Source organism: Myotis brandtii, unplaced genomic scaffold, assembly GCF_000412655.1.
Source record: "Myotis brandtii unplaced genomic scaffold, ASM41265v1 scaffold197, whole genome shotgun sequence".
Taxonomy (NCBI): Eukaryota; Metazoa; Chordata; class Mammalia; order Chiroptera; family Vespertilionidae; genus Myotis; species Myotis brandtii.
This window is the reverse complement of record NW_005357346.1, coordinates 1,378,547-1,394,441: the sequence shown is the minus strand read 5'-3', so window position 1 is coordinate 1,394,441 and position 15,895 is coordinate 1,378,547. Positions and strand designations below refer to the sequence as shown.

The following is a 15,895-nucleotide window of genomic DNA, read 5'->3' as shown; positions in this document are numbered from 1 at the left end:
CTGTTTTTAAGATTTCTGGATCAAATTTAACTAATCTTCTTGTAATACTGTTTCTAGTCAGTAGAGCTTTGGTAGGTTTTGGATGCTTATAGTTTATTTAATCAATGATTCTAATTAGCAAAAAAGGTTTAGTTTTTAATGGTAAAAACAAAACAAATGAAAAATAAGGTGAAATAGCTACCTAACAAGTATTGCTGGTAAAACATTGGCTTATTTTATTTCTGTGATTTATGTGAAGTTGATTTTTATGTTTTTGGTTTGTATAGGTTTCTGATATATATCAGAATACAAAATTAGAATTACAATAGCTTGCCTCATTAATGGCTGCCCAATTAATATTCAATTGCATTACTTGGTCTCATACCACACATGATGTGTATGAGGAGGAGAGAAAATGGGAAAATATTATTAATATGTCATTTATAATGGCTTAATTATATACCAGATGCCAAATCTCCCCTCTACTCTTGGACTGGGCATTTTCAAAATGCAATAATATTATTGACTTTTTTTTTTTAACCAGTGAAGTATACAGTTTTAAGCAGCACTTATTTATGAATTTCCACTTGACCAAGGGGCTATGCTTGAAAAAATTATTACATAAACAAGTCAGAACACAATCAGCTATTTCTAAAGCTAAATTATATTTAACTTTAAAGCAGAAAGTCAGCTGTGAGATTTCATGTTAGTATTTGTTATAACTAATTTCCCTTCAAAGGAAGAAATAGGTTGTCATTTCAGAAATAATTGATATTAGGAGATATGCTGACACTGTACTCACCAGTCAGCAATAACAAAAGACATTTTATTAAAATACTTGTCTTCCAGCATACTGGATATATTAATGGGTGGGTATCATTGACTGGCTCTTAGTTGATTATTCAAATACCTTTTGCTTTTCTAGTGACTTCAATAAATAACTGTTAATTTAGGGATCTTAAACATTTTTTTGTTGTTGTACTTGTTCACAGGTGGCAGACTGTGGTCATATGTCAGTAAATTTCTCAACAGAAGTCCTGAAGAAAGCTTTGCCATTGAGGAAGTGAAAAAACCTGCATTTACGAAAGTTCACCTGCAACAGCCAACTTCCAGTCCTCAGGACAGCAGCAGCTTTGAATCCAGAGGAAGCGATGCTGGACCCACGCCTCAGGTTCTGCCTCTGAAAAGTAGTCTTACCCTGAGCTCTCAAGATGATAGCAACCAAGACGATGATGGCCAAGATAGCTCACCAAAATGGCCAGATTCTGGCTCAAGTTCAGAAGAAGAATGCACTACTAGTTATTTAACCTTATGCAATGAATATGGGCAAGAAAAGATTGAACCAGGGTCACTGAATGAGGAGCCTTTCATGAAGACTGAAGGAAATGGTGTTGATACCAAAGCTGTTGAAGGCTTCCCCACGCACCTTGTTGCTGACAGCGACAGCCCCAGCACCCAGCTGATGGCACATGAGCTTAAATTCTTCCCTGGAAACGATGACCTGGAAACAGTTAGTTCTCCAAGGACATCAGATTCCCTCAGTAGATCTAAAACCAGCTCCATGGAATTCTTTAGGATAGACAGTAAGGATAGCACTAGTGAACTCCTAGGACTTGATTTTGGAGAAAAAATGTATAGTCTAAAGTCAGAGCCTTTGAAACCATTTTTTACTCTTTCAGACGGAGACAGGAGTTTTAATATTAGTGAAAGCAAGGTTATAGCTCAGGACACCATTAGCAGGGGCTCTGATGACTCTGTTCCAGTTATTTCTTTTAAAGATGCTGCTTTTGATGATATCAGTGGTACTGATGAAGGAAGGCCTGATCTTCTTGTAAACCTACCTGGTGAATTGGAACCAACAAAAGATGGTGCAGCAATGGGACCTACTAAGTTTACACAGACTAATGTAGGCATAATAGAAAGTAAACTATTGGAAGCCCCCGATGTTTTATGCCTCAGGCTTAGTGCTGAACAGTGCCAAGCACAGGAAGAAGAAAATGCAGAAGAATTGAGTGACCCCTCTAGGCTTCCATCTGATGGTATAACAGAGAAACACCATGTAGAGGGGGGTCCTGGGATGTTATTTGTACCTGCTGTTGATCATAGTAGTTCAGACATTTCCTTGATGCATAGCCCACAACCTAACTTTCAAGGACTTGGAGTGGTCGAGTCGGCAGTGACTGCAAACAACACAGAGGAAAGCGTATTCCCTGCTTCTGACCCACTCTCAGGTGCTAACGAATACAATGCAGACATGGACACTTTAAAAAGTGAGGAAGTATTGCTGTTTACAGATCAAGCTGATGATTTGGCTGAAGAGGAGCAGACTTTATTTCAGAGAGACTCTGCGACTAAGGAAGCCAGTGGGCTAGCACTAGAAGGAGACAAGGAGATACATCAGATTTTTGAGGACCTTGATAAAAAATTAGCACTACACTCCAGGTTTTACATCCCAGAGGGCTGCATTCAGAGATGGGCAGCTGAAATGGTGGTAGCCCTTGATGCTTTACACAGAGAGGGAATTGTGTGCCGCGATTTGAACCCAAACAACATCTTATTGAATGATAGAGGTCAGGAACTTTTGCAAATGCATTTCTTTTTATTCGCTGTTGCTTCCAATTAACTGAGTAGGCGTTTTATCTTGTAATTAGTATCTTCATTTCCTATCTAGAGCTTCATTATCAGTGCAGCAAATTCACCCCCAGTAATAGCTTCTAGTACTTAATGATGCCATTATTCTTAATGATACTGTTTTTAGCTACAAAAGGAGTAATTACAGTTCACTTCTGCAGAAAATGGAAGAGAAAAATGTTTTGATTTCTCCTGTCGTTTTGTTTTTAGGACACATTCAGCTAACGTATTTTAGCAGGTGGAGTGAGGTTGAAGATTCCTGTGACAGCGATGCCATAGAGAGAATGTACTGTGCCCCAGGTTAGAGTCATCTCCTACAATGTTTCGCTTGCAAAAGTGGTCCGCAGCTCTCATTTCTTTATGGAAGTTGTATTTGTCACTAGCAGTTTACATATATGTTGGCTTTGGTTATCTCCTTAACCCTTCAGAAAAGGAAATTGAAACCATTATATAATCCATAGTTTGTGTGTGTGTGTGTGTGTATGTGTGTTATTTGTTGTTAGATGGGTTTGTACTTCTCGTTAGAAATGTCTTAACTCCTTAGTGTTTAGAAAGAACTTTAAATACCCTGAGCCTCTTTAAATGGATGATTTTTATTAAGATGTGAGAGGTAATTGATTAAATGGGTAAAATTCCTAAGGCTAAAAATATGGATAAAATATAGAATTTAAAAAAATGCAAGGGTGTGACTTCAGAGATGAGCCAACCTCACATTTTAGAGCAGATTTTAATTTAAAGAGCTCATTCTATATTTTGAGAAATTTTAGGAAGCATGTTCTTGTTGTTTTAAAATAGCCTATTTTGTCAAATATTTGATATAACATGTTTCTCTTTTACTGTATTTATTCTTTTAATTAGAGATTTATTTCTAGGGGTATCAGATCCTTTGTTGAAAACTACAAGTCACTTAAGCATATGAATTGTATTTGAATTAGTTTCTCTTTGTCAGAATCCAAAGTTTGTTCACCTTTTGCCTAATAGTCAGCCTCTTTAGATAGCCAAAGTGTCTTCATTTGTCACCCCACTGGCTTTCAAAGGAGGTTCAAGCTGATTATGTTGACATGATCTGCTTAGTTGTTGATTAATACAGTGTTTAAGTGCTTACTAGCTAACCAGTGTATTATTGATGCTAACATTGTTTCCCTGCATAATGGGAAATGATTATAATTAGGATGGAAAGAGCTATATTGTTTTTAGTTACTAAGAATGATTTCTGTAATGGGGAATTTCAAAGTTTTTCAACTTGCAGAGCAAATATCCTAAAACTTATGTTCTGAAAACAGTGATTTGGATTTTCTTCTTACCTTACTCTCTTTCTTCTCCCAAATTAGGGCTCTTCATTTTTATGTCTTTTTAGGGGCAGTAGAGGATGCTTATATTTTCTTGTTTCTCTCAAATACATAATATTATGCTGTTTTTTGAAGCCTTATTAGTATGATTTAGTTAATGGGATAACAAAAATGTTTTTAGAGTAAAATCACTTTGTTAAGGTTATTTAGTTCTCTCTCTTTTTTTAACAGACTCTCCTCTTTTCTCATTTGGTGAGAAATAACATATTAGGTAGCAGTATAAATAAACATATGTACTAGTTATAATGAATTGGAGGTTTTAGAATCAAAATTAAATCTGGGGATTTTTTAAAAGCAGAATCCTATTAAACCTTGAAGTCAAGTGCAGTATAAACCTTAGATCAAAACCAAAGGTTTATGGAGCATTGTTTAATGTTTATAACTGACTCATTATTTTCTGTTAGTGTTGTTACTTTCTTACTGGAAACTCTGTAGGGTTGTATGTACTTTGGCATTCCAGCAGATTATTTTTCTTCAATTTAAAGTACAGTCATGTTTACTGTTACATTATAGCATGTTGACCTCCCTAGAGTTTATGTGTGGAACAGAATCATACCGCACTCATTAATAGATACAACTTTCAGTTTTGTGTTCTGAAATACTGAATTTAATATATCAGTATCCAAGTTCTACTTTTTAAGCTTTTCCCCCCCCAAGAAATCACAGTTCTTACAGTTGACCAGCAGGTGGCAGTCTACCATTAATGGATTTTTGCTCTCATCTTCCAGGTTGTCCTTCACTAACATTAAAAAAAAGCTGTAGTCTGAAGAAGGGTTTTGTTTTAATTATTTGCATAAAAGAATTGTACTTTCAAGCTTTGTGAGTTGCAAAAGTGCCCTAGTATTATGGCTTGCATTGAACAATGTGGAAAATCTCTTCATTCCTTGGGCTTTTTAATTTGTCTTATCAACAGGATAAAATAAAACCAATAATGGCCTTAACTGAAAAGTAGTGCTAGTGTTCTAATTTAGATGATCTTAAATCTAGAGAGTTATAGGATTTAGTTAAGTCTGTGTATTCCTGCCCCTTGCTTACAATGCAAAGGGAATTAGAGCAAAAATTTGTAAATTACTGCATCTCAAAATTGAAGGGCAGTCCTACTGATAAAAACTACAAGTAGGCTTCCCTCCTTCCCTCAAAGAGGTGGGAGTAATGATAATATACTAGTATTTCAACACATAAAAATCACAGATCAATGAATACAGGGGGACATAGAGTACTTAGTTCTCTTTTGATCTATCCTTAGAAAGATTAAGGGTTTAACTAATTCTTCCCCACCTCCCTGCCCTTCCATTTCCCATCGCTAACCTTCGTATTATTGTCCAAGTAACTCTAAAGCATATTAAGCCGATGATGTTTGCTTAGAAAGTGAAGTTGTCATAAGATTACGGTGAAAACGATTCACTTCTGTTTAAACAGTGTGCAACCTCTACCCCTACCACTCCTCCCTACTGGGAATCCTTATCACGTATTTGTCCTAAAAACATTACCCACCTGCCCTGTACTTTATAGTATCAGCAATGTATCTTTTTATCTTGTGGATGATGTGCCTTTATATTTTGAGAAAAAATTTCCAGTAACAGATTCGATTTACATGGACAGAAACTTGAGCAAATGCCAAACTAGCAGGGGGGCCATTATTCTGCTCTATAAATAAGTTTAAAAAAAGAAAGAAACACACACACACACAGAAACCTGTGAATCAACATGTTTTGGTCTAATTGAGGGGAAAAGCAAGATAGATAAATTTTGAAATGCAAATGATCACCTTCTGTTATTTAAGTATAGTTTTGTGCCAACTTTGTGGTCTTAGATTTTAAAAAGACAGTCATTTCAACAATGTATATATAATGCCAAGGATGTCTGATATTGACAAGCTTAAAAAGTTGCGACTTTTTATTTTAAAGAAAACAAATCTAACAACAAAAAGACAAAAAACCATGGAGCGTTCTCTGTCTACATCTGTGAAAAAGCCAGCAAATAAATGGCTGCAGCTGCAGGCCCATCAAGAGGGTCTTGAGAATACGAATTCACTGATCAAACCCAGCCCTGTTTTCAAAGTAGAAGCCCTTCCTTTTAGGTTCACTTTGTATCCTTAGATTATCTAGGATGACTCTCTAGAAAGGTTTTACTTTAAATAAACATCATTCATGGTAAATGGGTTCCTTTCATACCAGAGAAACAGAAAGGAGTTCAGGAAGAGAAAAGAGCAAAGAAATTGTCCCCAAAGTAGGAATAGATTGTATAGCATGACAATACAAATATAACAGTGTCTAGTTTCCATATTAGGAGACTTTTAGATGCTGTATTAAGAGACTTTTAGACAGGCTCCTCTATTTTCCATTGTGAGAGATTATAGAATAAAAACTGGAGTAAATTGATTCTTCTTCTTCAGAGGACTTCCTTGTAGTTACTCTGATTTTATTTCTATTTGCACATACACAGGCACGCAAAGGATTTTGTGTGTTTTATCATTGCAACTATTTATCATAATATAGAATAATTTTTTGTTATAAAATTTCAAGTATTAAGAAAAACTAAAATGTCAAGAAAATAGTTTTCTTCGTCTTTTTTAGCAGTCTTGCTTGAGGACCTTTTAGACTTGAGAATTTATAGGTGAATATATGTATAAATTGACGAAGTCTAACATGCTCTTTACTACATCCCAATCTCTACGCTCCCAGATGTCAAATGACAGCTTTGCTTCCTCTCGTAGGCGATTTCACACTTGGAAACAGCTCACAGCTGACAGGGAAAAGTGAAACATAGAAAAATCATGCTGAACACTATCTCTGAAATTCAGTTTTAGAGCATGACATTTATTTACTACCATCCTTTGCTCTTCTAGCCTGACTTTATCAAATAGTCCATGAATATATTTTTTGAGAGTAGTCTCCCATGCCCTTCTCCATAAACATGTTTTACACACAGTTTGTTGCTTTTTGAGCATGGTGCTCTATGTGGTAGTTACGTATTTGATAATTAGATCTAGGACTCAGATCATGAGTGGTTTAAAATATCATGAGGCCATCATAAGTTTAAAATTTTGAAATGGAATTGAGAATTGCCAAACCTTGATATTTGTCCCATGTCAGCCATTAACTCATTGCATGACCTTATTGTGCAAGTTACTTAAGACTTTCCAGGACTTACTTTACTGGTAGTAAAATAGATTAGTTGAGTCTAAAAAAGATTACAGATGTCAAATCATCTAATTTCCTTCTTATACAAAATTTAGTCAAAATTCAAGTCCATCTTATTAAGGCAAGAATTTTACCCCCAAGGGCAAATATTGATTTCTTGTCTTACATTGGTAGGGTTAAAATAATTATTTCACTTGGGGAACTTTCTAAATATGTATTTTTATGCATGGAGTTGTACATAAAGAATGTATTGTGGAGTCTGGCTGAAGTGGCTCAGGTGGCTGAATGTTGTCCGTGCAATGAAAAGTTGTGGTTTGATTCCCAGTCAGGGCACATACCTGGGTTGTGAGTTTGATCCCCAGTCAGGCACCTACGGAAGGCAACTGATATCCCTCCCTCCCTCTTCCCCTCCTCCCTTCCTCCTTTCCTCTCTGTAAGCATGTCCTCAGGTGAGGGGGGGGGGGGGGGGAATAAAATATATTGTAGAAATGAGGGATTTATGGAAAATATTTTTATTTAGAGGAAAAAAGCCAAGACAGCCTTTGAATAGGGCGAAATTTGAATGCCAACAGTCTCAGCAAACAAAATTGTTTAAAGAGGAATCATTTAGATCTGAGAATTTTGGGATGAGGAGTCTAATTTTAGGAATGCAAAGTTGATAGAGAAAGCAAACAAATATTGATGTATATTTTGGAAATACTAATGATATAACCAGAAAATATAGCTATATTCCTGGTGTAGTCTCTCCCCATCCCCAAACCCCAAAGAAGAAAGAAGAAAAAGTCAAGAGGTAGCTTTTATTTTTATTATTTATTTATTAAATATATTTTTATTAATTTCAGAGAGGAAAGGAGAGGGAGAGAGAGAGATAGAAACATCAGTGATGAGAATCATTGATCAGCTGCCTTCTACACGCACCCTACTGGGGATTGATCCAGGCATGTGCTCTTGACCGGAATCGAACCTGGGACCTTTCAGTCCGCAGGCCGACGCTCCATCCACTGAGCCAAACCGGTTTCGGCAACAGTAGCTTTCTTGTTCATAGTAAATGTTTTAGTGTTTCCCTTGAATGATTACCAAGTACTTTTAATGTTTTGCCCTCAGTTGCTATTGTTATAAAAATGAAATCTATACCTTTGAAGGAGAATCAGTAACTTTGCAAGTTTGTGATAGAGGAGTGAAAATTTTACACTAAGCATCCCCTGATGCAGTTCTTGTATATTGAAGAAACTTGTGCCCTGAATATAGAGCCTTATTAGGATAAACAAGAAGAGCTTCAAGTCATCTTGAGTCTTAGTTGTTCAGGCAAAGCCATTTTGAAGTAAAGATGATTAAATATGCGTTTGAGGTTCTAGACCAGCTGTGGGCAAACTATGGCCCAAGGGCCGGAAAACTAAAAAAAATAAAAAATAAAAAGACCGTACCCTTTTATGTAATGATGTTTACTTTGAATTTATATTAGTTCACACAAACACTCCATCCATGCTTTTGTTCCGGCCCTCCGGTCCAGTTTAAGAACCCATTGTGGCCCTCGAGTCAAAAAGTTTGCCCACCCCTGTTCTAGACCCTTAGGATCGATCCATCCGTAGGTAGGATGTGTCCTGGAGCCCTCATAAACTGTTAGCTAGCTACTTTGACCAAATCACCAGTTTCTCTACCATGTGAAATATTGTCATTTCGAATCTCCATGAAGTAACCAGGGCTTACTCCTCCGAAGCAATTATTCACAAATACTTCTTCAAATCTTTTAAAATGCTAAGACTTTAAAAAATTAATGATGATAAAGCAAGTGAAATTGCTGAAGTTCCTTTACTAGCAGTGCATGTAGCTCTGCCCGCCTAACAGAGCAGCAGAGCTGCAGAGAGAGGGAGCTGCGCCTGTCATTGCCACAATTTTCAGTTAGCCTTTTTCCCATCAATCAACTTTAATGGCGTTGGCTGGGTAACACTGTGACACCCGATGGCTATTCAGAATGGAGTTGTTGTTGATATGATCAATGGAAAATGGAGCATGCTGTTGGTTTTTTTCCTACTAGAAATGCAGGGTGAGAGAGTAAGCAAGATTGTATAGAGCTCAGAATTATAATTATAATCAGTCAACCAGAAGTCATATGGTAGTTACCCGTTTCTCATTTTATCTCACAAGAATACAGTATAGTAATGACACCTATAAACTATCTTGAACACGTAATTCTTGGCCTGGAATGCTGAATCAAGTTAAATCAAGGAGTTTTGACTCAAGTTGAGCAGATAATTGCAGGAAAGCTCAGAACATGGCTGCCAGGTCACCACGACAACAGGACGAGTAGAGCTGGGTAGTGGGAGAAATGCAGAATTTGATATTTTGTCAAGCCTAGACTGAGCTGACCGTGGTGTGCACCTACATCCAGTTCCCCACGTATAACAAAACAGGCCCAGGGTTCCAGGTAATTAAATTACCTGTAAACCAACTGAATTAATGTGGTGTCAGAAAGCAAGGCTAGAGCGTGGGATGAGCCAAGAAAGCATGAAAGGAAGACCCAGCCCACACCCCTCCCTTCACCTTTTGGCCACCTGGACAGCAGAGCTCCAGCCTTGCAGACTTCTCTCTGCAAAGTTCTAGCCTCTGTCATTGGCCTTCTCTGGATAATAATCTAATGAATTGGTGATACAGGCCACTTCTAAACAGTCCAGATACCCTCCTTGACAAATACTGTATTTGAATAATCATTTGAATACAATGTTGGAGGACTTTATGCAATGTAGAAATGCTAATTGGGCAGTCAACATTCTTTGAAATAGGATAAAATTAGAAAAAAGGAGGAAAATGGCCATTTGAAAGGCTAGGGTAGGAAATGCAAGTTCCAGGTTCTAGTTAGTCTCTTACCCTGAGAATTGAGATCTGCACAGACCTTAGGCAAGTAAATTTCTTCTGCCTTTGACTACCTTATTTCAAAGGCACAATCTCAACAGTTGTGCACCAATAGATTTTTAAACTTTAAACTTCTAAACTTTGATGATTTAGGTTATAGGTATTAGAAGAACAATCCAAACTTGGAATTAAAATGAAATTTGATTCTCATAGTTGGTGTAGCTTTTAGTTTTGCTTTCATTCGAAACATTTAGTCTTATTTGTGGAAACTTTAAAAAAAATATGTCTTTATAAAAGCCTAAGCGACCAGCCGACTGGCTGGTAGCTATGACGCGCACTGACCACCAGGGGGCAGACGCTCAACGCAGGAGCCACAGCAACTTTGCAGAGTGCCCTCTTGCACTCCAGGACCCCTCAGGGGATGTTGGACTGCTGGTTTGGTTTTCACCCAGTCTCCGCAGGCCAGGCCGAGGGTCCCCATCGGTGCACGAATCCATGCACCGGGCCTCTAGTATCTAAAATAATAACTTTGGAGAAAACTAGGTAGTGTGGTTGTCCTACAGTGCACGTAAATGAATTTGATTTTGACAACATTTAAATAAAATTTCGAATGGATACTAAATATGTCATCAGGCCAGCAGCCAGATGTTAGAGCCAGCTTACATCTTTTTATAGCACACTTCATGTCTTTGTGGGCCTGGATTCCTTACATCGAAAAGGGGCAGGGGAAACCTTCAGATACCTCCCAACCCTGTCTTCTTCCTGCTCCCAGGGCTTTTTAGCTCTTTCCTCTGCCATATGCCATTCGTGCCAGAACAAACTAAATGTAGGGATCGTCATCCCTGCAGAGGGGAGCATTGGAAAGGGTCTCTGCAGCACCCGCTGTAAGCCACCGTCATGTCTTGCGTGAACTACTGCAGTCATCAGCTGCCTGGCTCCATTCTCACCCCACTTTTGTTTCATCCAGCGGACAGAGCACGCTTTAGATCACGCCTGAAACTTTCTAGCCTGCCACATGTAAAGTGCCCAATGGGACCTAAAGAAGTGAATGTGATGAGGCCTTTTTAGGGGCTTTGAAAGCCTTGAATGAACAGTGCTACCAAACACATGATTGATATATTTACTCAACAAACATTTATTAAGTGGCTCCTGTGTCCCAGGCACTGTGTCTAGGAGCTAGAAATAAAAGACATAATTGGCATAAGATTGACAGTTACTCTTGAAGATTTATATAAAAAAAGAAACTACCCAAACAGAAGACATATACTATTGGTTAAGTAGGACATTAATAGACCTTTACAGGTGAATGGTTGTATTTATAGAATGGTAATTTACCAACCTAACAAAAGATATGCTTAGCTGTCCCTCTTCTCGCAGTTTGGTTCCATATAATGTTGGATTCAAAAACATTCTTTCTTCTGTGTTTCTTTCTCTTTGCTCTTTAGTCATCAGCTGTAGTGGAAGACTAATGCTCGGCCCCTGCATAGAAAATCTTTATACACAGCAAGAGCTGGTGAGAGAAATTGACTAGAATTTTGTAATTCTAGTCCCTTTCAATTAGCAACAGATGCTGCAGGGAAAGGCTGTCTGTGTTTCCATGCTCTGGCTGACGTGGAACACTCACTGCAGAGAAAGATGTGCTTTTCCTCGGTCCAAGTGCGTCAGTATGTCACTGACGATAGATCAGATTTTTTTTTGACTGCCCTCTACTCCAACCTAAGGCCATTAATGAAGTCTGGCTCCCTTGGAAGCAGGTTAACAAGTTTTTGATCATTTACAACAGCATTTTAAATCTTACTGAACACTTAGTGAGAATTTATAGAAAATTTACTCCAGTTTTTTTTTAATGATACTATTAAAGTATACATGGTGTTTAATTGTAAGGTTTATAAAAATGCGGCTTAATTTTCATATTGTCTTATTCACTGAATTCCAAAAGCTACTATATTTTTGTTACTTATGTTTTTGTTTTTTTCCAAAAGAAAGAGTTGGAATTCTTAGGGTCAATTTTTTTAAAATAAATTTTTTAATGTTTTTCTTTAAAAATTAATTTTAGAGAGAGAGGAAGGGAGAGGGAGAGATAGAAACATGGCATCAACATCAATCTGATGCCTCCTGCACACGCCTTGCTGGGGATTGAGCCCACAACCTGGGCATGTGCACTGACCTGGAATCGAACCAGGACCTCCTGGTGCATGGGTTGACACTCAACTACTGAGCCACACCAGCGGGCTTAAGGTCAATTTTTAACAATTTAAAAAATTATTTTGGAAAAAAATTTTTTTTAAAAATTATTTTGGAAAAAATTTTTAGAAAGTATTTTGGAAAAAAATTCTGTGGCATTAGAAAAATGTATTTACCCTTCCTCGCCAACATATACTTACCACTGATTATTATTTTAATGTATTATATAGGTCTGTGCCTTTAAAATTGTTCTGTCATTATGGTATCTGGATAGAGTGCTAAGTCATTTATGTGACAGATTCTCCAAGCATCTAAATATTGGTTTAATTTGACTATTACATAAAAACTTATTTGTAACAATTGCTGCTTTTTCATTGAGATTTATATGACCTCTTAATAACAGTTCTGCAGTTATAATTTCCTTGAGAGTGAAAAGAAGTAAGGCTTGTAAAATTCTCTCTCTCTTTTTAAAGTGGTTAAGGAAAACAGTTTAGGAAAAATATTTAAATACTTGTCCTAAATTAAAATAGAATTTCTTTATACGGGAAATTCTTGTCTAAGAAAATTCTGAACTTCCTATATGTTCTACCATGTACTGGAAGGAAGATAGCAACAGAACATACTGCCTGATGGAGGCTGTAGAATTGTCTCTGGAGATTTTTGGGATGGGTGTGGGCAACTGTATTGTTATTATTAGTAGAAGTAAGTGGAAGGATGAGAGGACCTGTGTGTCTCCCTTAGAAGAAGCACCAGGGAACAGAATCAAGTGATGTCACCAGTTGGTAGGAATACCTGGACAAACCCATCAAGGACTGCCTTTGTGCCACCAGGTTCCCTGATTTATCCCACATTGTAACAGGGATGTCTCTTAAAGAGCGAGTCCTGAGTTTGGGATGCTGAGGGCACCACTGTTGCTTGAAATGTGAGATAATTCTTCTTTATAAAGCTTTGTAGAAAGGTTAGTATTTAAAGCTTGAGATGCATTTTCTAGCTTTTTCCATTTTCTATAACATTTCCAGCATAGTTTTAGTATTATCTTTGGTTATTTTAGAGTCACGTCTTTTGACAAATGTATATAATTTAAATCATGTAGTCCTAACAGGCAGGACCTGAGCCTGTGGATACCCTGCATGATATCAGTAGTGCTGAGATCATGTGGTCTGTCCCATGTCTTTCCTACTTCCTCAAGTCTGGGCGGATACTTTGTTTTTTCCCTTCACTTCTCACACAGATACAGACATTTTAGGGTTTCCTGAGTGCAAGCTGTTTTTATACTCCTTTACTTTACAGGAGTGAGGCTTATTATAGTTACGGTTTTGGGGTCAGGTTAACATGATTATTTTTGGCTATAGGAGGGAGACTCAGTAAACTCTGATTATCTATCTATCTATCTATCTATATAAAAGGTAATATGCAAATGAGGCTGGGACTCTGTAATGGTCATGACCAGCTCAGGAGGAGGGGCTGGGCGCGGCCCCAAGCCTGAGAGAACCACACACAGGCGCGGCCCAGAGCCTGAGAGATCAACACAGAGGGGCAACTTCTCCGAGCCTCCACAGCGTGGCTGGGGGCAGGCCCCCAGCTGACAAACACACACACACACGCGGCTCCTGCTCTGCGCCTCCAACAGGGCTGGGGGCAGGCCCCAAGCGGATGGACACACACACACACACACACACACACACACACACACACACACGGGGCTCCTGCTCCGCAGAGTGGCTGGGGGCAGGCCCCCAGCGGACACACACATACACACATGGGGCGCCTGCTCCGAGCCTCCGTGGCCTGACGGAGAGCGGGCCTAAGCAGTCAGTAGGATATCCCCTGAGGGCTCCTGGACTGTGAGGGGGGCAGGCTGGGCTGAGGGACCCCCACCCTTCAGTGCATGAATTTCATGCACCGGGCCTCTAGTAAAGACTATAAAACTCTCCTATGTTTTAGCAAGCTCTTCCACAACATGGGTTATCAAGGCAGCATCATTTTTTCTGAAAAAATACCTTGGCTTGTTGAAGAGTGTTCTATGATGTTGAACATGAGTAAAATCGATGTAGTCAAAGTACATTTTACGTTGCGATAGCTTTATTGTTAACCTGAACTTGTTTATTCACTTGTGAAATAAGAGTATGAATCAGTAAGATTCTGTGTTGTGTTAGAATATGATAATTGTGCTAAAGGGAGAGTTCTAGAATTTTACTAAACTGTTCTCACATATTTGATTTCCTTAAAATTCTAGATGATTGAAAATCTAACCTGGAGCTGATTCTGTCTCCATTACATTGAAAGATGGTAACAGTTAGGTTTAGTGACACTGATTCATTTCACTTGCTACCAGGTCTCTTAGAGAAAAGGAATAGTGGTTGGGTCTAGAAAGGAGAAAGAGGAAAATTGAGCATTGCTAGCTCATTTTAGCATAATCCCACTCTTTGGGCATCTTATGTTAATAGAGGGGGGAAAAGTTATGAGAAAGGCTCACGAGTACTTTTGAAAACATTTTCAGGATCATAAAATTACAGGTAGGAAGAATGCTAGAGGTCTGGCTGTCCTCATTTTCCAAGAAGCTTAGTACCACGCCGAGCCAGGCTCACAGAGCAGCATAGCTCGAGCCCTGTCAATCAATACATTTCTTTGACTCAGAAAGAAGAATATCTAGGATTCTTTGATATCACCATCTTTTTTTGAGGTTTTGTGGGAAAAATCTGAGACCTTGTTTGTTTTCTTAGGGAATAGTTTATTCCCCCCTAATCACTTTGTTCGATGCCTGTAGTACTGCTGCACTTGTGGAGAATACGGCCACTGGACATTGCAAATGTAGAATGTAGTGGGGGTGAAGGGGACATGCATGGAAACTTAACACTTGGGTTTTATAAGAAAAATATTTTGAGGATAGAGAAAACAGTGTAAACAGTGGTAGAATTTATCCTTTAAAATGTTTCTGCTTTTTTTAAGATTTAAAAAATGTAAGGTAGGAGTTTAAAGGGATTTCTCAGCTTCACCATATTCTGAAAATAGCTTCACAAACTTATTTGGTCTTTATTTCTATAAGTTTTCTACTTTTGAAGTTAGGCACATCTACTGACTATTCACCTGGTGTTTGTAGTAGCTATCGTTTAGCTTTATATATAAATCAGTATTCTTGGTTTATGCTTAAACTTTTTATATAGATTTTGCAAGTAAAGCAGTTTTAGAGAAGTGCTTTTGACAGCCACACAGCCTCAGGCTTCTTTTTGGCAATTCAATTTCAGGGTATATCTTTACAATTTTAATCTAAGAATTAGAATTAGGGCTAATGTATAATAATATGCTAATAAGGAATATTCAGACACTGGCAGTTCACATTCAATGCAGTATGTTGGTCATTATCTACCTGTTTAAGGATTCTAGCAGAAGATTGCGAGGGATTTCAAAGCAGATAAAACCAATGAACCCAGTTCTCAGACTCCTTAGTTGAGCAAGTTCACAGAAATCAATAAAGGAATATACCTTGTCTGTCTCCTGAAGTGCCTCTCAAACTTTTCTACCCAAGTACTTCTGACTGTAGAGGCAATATGAAATGGGTACCCCAGGGGACTAGTGAAATATGATCCTGAAGTCCCTTTGAAGTCTTTTATCTTGCAAATCCATGTAAATTTTACATTCTGTTCCATAATAGATCTCTGTTTCTTTTAATGGTAAAACAATATCCAGCTCCCTTCCACACTGATAAAAAGCTTTATGCTCAGGAAGATGTACTGTGCTTATTTGGTAGTTTCAAGTACC

General features: G+C 38.0%; 1 protein-coding gene across 8 annotated transcripts in view; it reads left to right on the top strand.

The window, feature by feature from the left end:
- Nucleotides 1-15,895, top strand: part of RPS6KC1 (ribosomal protein S6 kinase, 52kDa, polypeptide 1) — a 130,822-nt gene that overhangs the window by 103,666 nt on the left and 11,261 nt on the right. For 7 of the 8 annotated variants that reach the window (XM_005865157.2, XM_005865156.2, XM_014538776.1 and 4 more), the window contains 2 exons: nt 972-2,549; nt 2,821-2,910. In XM_005865157.2, coding sequence (XP_005865219.1) covers nt 972-2,549; nt 2,821-2,910 — 1,668 coding nt within the window. The remainder of the gene's footprint in view (nt 1-971; nt 2,550-2,820; nt 2,911-15,895) is intronic. The other variant, XM_005865158.2, reaches the window with a different exon arrangement.